Below are 8270 nucleotides of genomic sequence, written 5' to 3'. Positions count from 1 at the left end.
AGTGTTTCTCCGTTTCAGGTTGTTGATGGCTCTCTGGATGGCCTCTGAACTGATCTCTGTCTGACCCAGCAGGTCTCCTAAGAGTCTCTGATTTGACTGCAGGGAGAGACCATGAAGGAAGCGAACCATCAGGTCCAGGTGGCCAGTTTCACTGTTCAGAGATTTCTCCATGACTCTGTACAGGATGTCATCCAGAGATGACCAACTTTTCTCTCCCAGGAAGTTCACCAGCTCTTCATCGTCCCCATCAATGAAACAGCGTATGAGGTGGAAAGCAGCCAGAAACTCCTGAACGCTCAGGTGAACAAAGCAGAATGTTGTGAATTCCTGTTTCCTTCTTCGCTCTTCTTTGAAGATCTCTGTGAACACTCCTGAGTACACTGAGGCATCACTGAAATCGATGCCACACTCTTTCAGATCCTTCTCATAGAAGATCATGTTGCCCTTTTCCAGCTGCTGAAGAGCCAGTTTTGCTAGTGAAAAAATGCACTGCCTGGACAGTTGTTCAGGGTCACATTTCTTTTTGGACTGATTTACCTGAAACATCAGAAACTCTGCATACATCTCAGTCAGGGACTTGGGCAGGTCTCTGGTTTCCAACATGTCCTCCAGAACTGTGGCAGTGATCCAACAGAAGACTGGGATGTGGCACATGATGTGGAGGCTTCGTGATGTCTTGATGTGGGAGATGATCCTGCTGGCCTGCTCCTCCTCTCTGAACCTCTTCCTGAAGTACTCCTCCTTCTGTGGGTCAGTGAACCCTCTGACCTCTGTCACCACATCCACACAGTCAGTAGGGATCTGTTTGGCTGCTGCAGGTCGTGTGGTTATCCATATGCGAGCAGAGCGCAGCAGTTTTCCATTGATGAGGTTTTTCGCCAAGATATCGGTGGTGGTGGACTTAGTTACATCAACAGAGTGACTATCGTCAACATGAAGGTCCAGATGAAGGCGGCTCTCATCCAGTCCATCAAACACAAAGAGAAGCTTGAATTCGCTGTCGTCGTAGTTGCCGTTTCCTGATGATTCTAAAGCAGTAAAGATGTAGTTAAGAGCCTCCTCTTTGATGCCCTTAGCCTCTGGGATACATTTATGAATGAGGTTTGCCAAACTGAACTGTTTTCCCATCAGTGGATTCAGCTGGCGGAAGTAGAAGGGGAAAATGAGATGCACATCTTGATTGGCTGTTTCTTCAGCCCAGTCCAGCATAAACTTTTGCACCAGGAAGGTCTTTCCAATTCCTGCGATTCCGTTGGTCAGCACTGTTTTTACAGGTATGTATTCTCCAGAAGGATGTTGGAACATGTCTCTGGGTTTGACAGATGTCTCAGTGTCTCTGGGCCTCCAGGCTTTCTGGATCTGTTGGACCTCATGCTGTGTGTTGATGTGTATGTCAGGGCCGGCTGTGATGTACAGCTCTGTGTAGATATCAACCAGACGCTTTTTATCGTTTGCCCAGCCTTCTCGTGTATACAGAATCTTGCCCTTGAAGTTTGATTGAAGAATTCTTTGGTAATATGTGATGTGGCGTGACTCCGGTACTGGAACCATCCCATCTGTCAAAGACAGTGAGTAGTGTTAGTGTGTGTTTACACATATAGGCAGACCTTGTCTGTCTTAACTAACTTTCCCAGGTAGTTCAGTGTGTTCCTACAAAGCAAAACAGATCCATTATCATCCAAAAAAACGAATTCATCTTGGCAATGCTATGGCTAAGAGAGTAAATCAAGGCAACTGAACACATGGATGGTCTTTGTTGTTTTCTGTAAACATTTCACTGCGCCCCCTAACCACCTTCACTCATGGTACAAACTACTAATAAATAAACTTAACTTGAGCTTCTATGTTAAAATAACGAAACACATTAAAACATATGAGTTTAAATGGACAATCAAGTGTCAGTATTAGTGTGAGTGTAATGTGGTAGTTTTGTTTTTGCAACACTGACACTAGTGTAGAGTTTTAACACTATTGTCAGCCAGTGTTACTTTCTAACACCTGTCAGAGTTGAAATAACTCTCAACAGGTGTTAAAATGTACACTTTCAAGTTTTAATTTAACACTTTATAGTGTGGACACATAAAGAAAGCAGTCGAAAATCTGAATATTGCATGGTAAGTCTGACAGACAAAGCAAGTGATTAGAGCACCTTAAACACTGCAGTGTTTGGTACACAGGCTGGATTCAGTGTTAGGCTGTAGGTCATGAACTCAGAGGGGAGCAGTGCCCAAATCAACAAACAAAAAGACACTAAAACACACTAAGGTTCCCTAACAAAAGAAAAAAATGACAAAGCTGGAACCTAAAACTCCTGACCCAAAAACAGAACAAAGAAAAAGGGCGTCTCCCTCCTACAAGCTGCAGCTACACATGACAATATATACAGAGCTACTTACAAATGACAATGACTGATCCAAAAGCAAGATGGACTCCAGCTACACAAACACATCAACACAACAGGTACTCAGACACAGACTAAAGACACACAAATCATCTGGCTCCTGTGAGAGTGGAAGTGAGGAGGACATGAGACTAAAAAGACACCTGGGACATGCTAGCAGGTCACAGTCCATATTCACTCCAATGACATCGCATCCAGACGTTTGATGGACAAAAGCCTTTTTCTTGTTGCATATGTGGGTCAGAACAATAAGGATCCAGTAAGTGTGCAATGACACTGTGACTGAATACAAGAGACAAATGTCCATTAAAGACAGGACTGCTGATGGACTGATAGAACACTGACTCATGCACAATAACATGAGGAAAGACTGAGTCAAACTTACCCTTCCTCACATCAGGTTTTAACGTCTGCTCTCCACCATGGTCCACCCTGCAGGAAGAAACACATTCTGACTGTGTTATATCAAAGGCTGTCATGTGTGTAGCTACGTTGGTTGGCAGCATCAAAACACATGTGAGACAGTGAGTTCGAGACACAAGAGATGGCAGCCAAAAAGAACGTCTATATAAGGGGCTATTCTGTAATGAAACCTGTCAGTCATGTAAAGTTCACTAATGAAATTAGTTCATCATAATAATAACTGATGCATGGCATCTAACAGGCTAATCGCTGCACAGTAGTCCTAACAGTCCTCTTAAGGTCTCCTTTAGAAAACAGGACACTCATAGTATTTCTGACTAAAACCATCTTACATATGTTCACAAAGAAACCAGGGAAGATGAAGCATTTGCTAATGATAATATGGAGTAAGGAGGCGTTCAGTTCATGTGTTGTGCTTAAAAATATTGTTCATATTATGATGTTAAAATACATTTTCCTCTCTGTTTTTTTGAGAGTGAGTGGTTTAAAAAAAAGAAAATGGGAGATGAGTAGTTCTAGTATGGAAAGTAATGGTCCAGCCAAATTGTCTCATGTTAATGTTGATATTTATAATCAGTTAAGCTGATAATGAGAATATTTATAATGACCATTGAGAGGCCATGTTTTACATGGTACATGGTTGTGTATACATGTGTTTATATGTCCGTATCTATATGTAAAGACATATTCTGTTATGAGAATATTATTGTAACCCTATTTTGGCCTATACAGGCCGGGTCTCTTTTCTTTATGTGAATCCCTGGGTTCAAGATCTTTCAGAGCCGAAAACTCTGTTTATATGTAAACGAAGGGAAAAGTAAAGGTAACACGAGTAAAATATAGAATATATATTGTTCCCTCATGATGACACTGGTGTTCAGGCCTGGGTGTCCTCACAGAGCTTACGTCTTATTGAGGTCATCGATGAGCAGCTGCTCGTGCGTCTGGAGGATGTGGTAGAATTTATCTTTGGCCTCTGTTCCAGCTTGCAGGAACGTGTAGAGCTCCCTGACCTTGTCCTGGCTGGTGGGCTGAGCTCTGATCCGATCATATGCTTCCTGCTGGATGACCGAGCCCAAGAGCTGGTCCAGGATGGGGTCGATGTTGCTGATTCTCTGGATCAGGTCGGCTCTGTGTTTATCCACAAAGTGCGTGTCTGAGAGGAGAGCAGAGAAAGATGATGACCTCTGTGGTGCGTTCAGGAACCCCTGCCCTCTGTCCTGTGAGGACTGATGGGCTTCAGGGTGTATAGAACGCTGAGTGCCTGACATTTCCCAGTTTGGGATCAATCAAAGAATAAAGATCATCAGTCTATCAGCTGGTTTATGGTGTGTTCAAGAGGAACTGGTGCTGACCTTTGGACTCTGCCCTCTTTGTGAGGTCAGAGAGGTCAAAGGTCAGGTCAGTAAAAACCCAAATACTCGCACTGAGGTGTGTGTGGTGTACAGAGAGAAGACTGTACTCACGGTCAGCGGGCTTTGCCATCAGTCCAGCTGTGTCTTCAGCTGAAACAGAGGAGACACCGTCAGTGACAGTGGCTGGACCTTCAAAGTTTGAACTAGCTGCAAGTGAAGTAGCTGTGAACAAGTGTAGAACCTGCAGAGTTATAGAGTTGTCTGAAGAGGTTTCACTGCTCCTCCAAGCAGCTTCATGTAGTTCTAACATGCCTCTCGTTTCAGGTGTCTTCACTTCCTTGTGTCTCCTCTGCTGATCACCTGCTGGCCCTAATGTGTCTCACCTGTGTTTTTCCTGCTCCTCGTGTGTTTTTCTTGCTGACATCTTTCAAATATAGTATCACAATCAGTGTTAATTTTGTTGACGAATCATTTTCGTCATAGTTTTCGTTAACGACCTTTTTTTGCTGATAAAAATGAGACGATAACTAAATAAAAACTAACGCACGGTGCCAAAAACGAAGACGAAATGTATTGACACTTTCGTCAACGAATAAAAACGAGACGAAATTATTGATGGAGACGAGATCCAATCAGAGCAAATTTTGTTTGTGGAAGGGAGGGACGAATCAGGAGACGGCGGCAGAGAGCCAATCAGAAGTGATCTCTCTGTGTGAGGACGTTACCCCGCGATGCTGGAAGAAGGCGTACTCATGCATGGTAACACAACACAGGAGAAGAACAGACACACGGACACGTTTGATGTCAAGACAAACAAGACGGTTTACAAACCGTGTGGAGCGACTATCAGCGGTAAAAACACAACAAACGTGAAGCGACGTTTGCAGACGAGTCATCTTAACTTCCGCTCAAAGATACACGTGACAAAATCTATAAATGAAAACAGCGCTGATGGTTTTACAGCATGCGCACCGTTTCCAAGTTGTCACTGAAGTGTTTTGCTGTAGTTATGGAGTATTCATGAAGAAAGTCGTGACTGAACAGTGTATTCAGGGAGAGCAGCTCACTGTTCACTGGGTCTTAGGTCATAGCAATTAAATAAAGAGGTGCTTGTTTCAAATAACACAAGTTAAAGCTGTGCCTGTGTTATTGCACAATAAAACCTTAATTATTTCATTCATATTTCATCAAAAATATATATCAAAGAATTTTAGTCGACTAAAACTAGACTAAAACTTAAAAAATGTTGATGACTAATATGTGACTAAAATAAAATGACATTTTAGTCACAACACTAAAATAAAAACTAAATTAGAAATTGCTGCCAAAATTAACACTGATCACAATAAATAATCTACAGAAATACATTTGAAAATAAATATTTATATATTTATTCTCATAATAAAGGCACAATTCAAGTCCATATTTTAGGAACTAATTAACATGTACTAATTTAATGTTTACTCATTAATTTAAACTCCTGAATAAAGATTACAGGCACTTTCTGAGTGCAAAACGTTACAAGCTCTTTAAGGTAATATCAATCCACATTTATTTCAGTGTAGAAATGTGAGCTGTTTAGTTGGTGTTAGTTGTGTCAGTGTAATAAATGTCAGATTATGTTGAAACGACTTAACACAGTCTTGTTAGCTTCACATAATTTAGTTATTTTGATTGAACACAACAAAGTTCTGTGGAACTTGTTGACATAACTATATTAAGTAAATTGGACAACTTCATCAAAGGGGAACTGTGCATGTCACACAGCCAAGTGCTGCCACCTGGTGTCAGGTGTAAGTATCAGGTTGGTGAGCGTTCAGTTTACTCAACAATGTTGTGTTGAATTGACTTAGTTGGTTTGTGTTGCTTCAACAAGTTTACATTTTAAGTTTAGTTTTAAAACCAAACACACAAATGTTAATGAAACTGCACATAATTACATTTATTTGATCCACCAACTCACTGAGATCACTTTCACTACCTAGGACTGTCAAACAGCAGGCCCAGGTATGAGGGTACAACACTGCACTTTTCACACTTTTATATGCCTGGGTCCAGTAGACCCAAACATCCTGTATATATAGAAATGTGTGTGTGTGGGTCAATGAAAATGTGTTCAGATATATGTTCATCACAGTCAATGAGCCAGGGCCAGTGAGTCTCAGTTTAAAACAATAATTGGTTGGATCATTTTTCTGTTGATGAAAAATACAAAGGGTCCCACAGACAGTCAGAGTCAGTTTGACCTTTGACCTCATGCTCCTCATGTGCTCTAACATGCACTGTGAGCTGTAAGTCTTATACAGAGAGGTGTGTGTCTTTCCTCATCAAGTCCAATCAGCATCATCAAACACAGCTGGACTCAGATGAAGGTTAGAACCATCTGAATCATATTTCACTTTTTGTGTTTTAATCTGCAGAAATGTTTGCTGTCAACATGGGGTGCTGTGTGTACAAAAAATAACTGAAATGATTTCAGCAAATGGCTGCAGCTGTTTACGTGAGCAGATGCTGTGACTTAATGACTGGAATGTTTAATCATCCCAAAAGGACCGGATCAGGACTGACCTCACGTTTTTAAAGACTAAAAGACTAAAATGAAATGACTAAAAAGACACCTGGGACCTGCTAGCACACACCTTCATACAAACACAACACTCCCCCCAACACTTACGCCACTGAATACCACTGTCACTCTGGATTCTACCAGCAGATGGAGACAAAGTAAACATGGGTCAGAGTACAGAGAGTGTAGAAATAACGTCATGATAAACAGTGAAGAAGCATTTTACATTAAAGATTTCATATGATGTCTGAAACATTGGATTGTAACTTATCTATAAAACTATGTTTTTGTAGGATTCATAAAAAGTGCATTTGGACTGTTTATAAGCAGGACCTCCATCTTTCTCCAAGCTTTAAAAACAGCTGAGAGTTTTCAGCTCATCACTTCTGGAAACACTTCATTTTAAGAGACGGCCTCATAATGCTGTTAGAAGTGTTCTTATGATTCCTGAACACCATCTGTGCATCATAACTCAATCTCTACAGCTGCATTGGATCTCTGCTTGTTAATCAGTGATGGATGATAACATGTTACTGCACAGGTTTCCACCATTTTATGGCTGCATTAAAGACTTTGAACCTGGCTGCTGCTCAGTAAAAGCTCCATCTACAGTTTAACATGAATGAGTGACACAGTGAGAATGTAAAAAGTCAAAAGTGTCTGACTGAACACATGATGCAGACACAGTGTTAACAGATGCTGCATTGTTCTACAAAGAGCAGTTTGATGACAGACTCTGTTTCATGCTGACTGTGAACATTTTCAAACATCTGGAACATGTTTAATGACTGTATGAAGCAGCCAGCAGTCCTCCTCTGAACAACAGGACAGTGAACGCCTCTCACTAGCTGAATCACACTGTCTGTTAGAATGACACAAAGATCTCTAACAATTAGATGATCGGCACGAGACGAACAGATACAGTAAATCTTCCAAATGAAGCACAACAAGCAAACACTTGAAGTCACAGTAACACAACAACACTCATAAATAAACTGCTGTTTGTTACCTCCTGATGGAGAAAAGAATCTGGATGAAGCCGAGGAGTGAAGGTGACGTCCATCAGCAGGAAAACAGCAGAGAAAGAACAAACATGGAACTCACAGCAGCAGCTTTTCAACGCTCTGTTGATGCACAGAAAGGCTCAACTCTCTGGATTCATCGTCACACTCAAGGCTTCTTTAAGGAAACATGATGACAGTGTTCTGACCTTTGGAACAAAGAGCTCAGGTCAAACATTCACAGACTGAACCAGCACAGAGTTCTTATCAGTTACAGTTCCAGACCTTGATCTGACTGTAAGGAAGGAGAAACACACCTTCTTAATAAAGTGTGTTTCAGTGAAAACAAATCCATCAGCTCCAAACATCATTTACACTCACTATAAATGTAACATTTGATGTTCTTATCTGACTGTTACTATGAATAAACTGTGTGAGGACTTTGTGTAGTTAGATCACAACCCACAGCGAGACTGTGACAGAAGCAAAGAACAGATTTACAAATTTGCAGAAAATTATTATTT

General features: G+C 41.2%; 1 protein-coding gene across 1 annotated transcript; it reads right to left on the bottom strand.

Moving 5' to 3' along the window:
- Positions 1 to 1315: 1315 nt before the first annotated feature.
- Positions 1316 to 4553, bottom strand: LOC114430273 (apoptosis-associated speck-like protein containing a CARD). The gene is made up of 4 exons (XM_028398591.1): positions 4291 to 4553; positions 3838 to 3980; positions 2787 to 2833; positions 1316 to 1556 (listed from the first exon to the last, which is right to left on the bottom strand). The coding sequence occupies exons 1-3, from the start codon at positions 4487 to 4489 to the stop codon at positions 2798 to 2800; spliced, it is 378 nt and encodes a 125-aa protein (XP_028254392.1). The 5' UTR covers positions 4490 to 4553; the 3' UTR covers positions 1316 to 1556; positions 2787 to 2797.
- Between the last annotated feature and the right edge of the window lie 3717 nt (positions 4554 to 8270).

The sequence above is a fragment of the Parambassis ranga genome, unplaced genomic scaffold, assembly GCF_900634625.1.
Source record: "Parambassis ranga unplaced genomic scaffold, fParRan2.1 scaffold_22_arrow_ctg1, whole genome shotgun sequence".
Lineage (NCBI taxonomy): Eukaryota > Metazoa > Chordata > Actinopteri > Ambassidae > Parambassis > Parambassis ranga.
The sequence above is the reverse complement of the archived record's forward strand: the minus strand, read 5'-3'. Positions and strand labels throughout refer to the sequence as shown.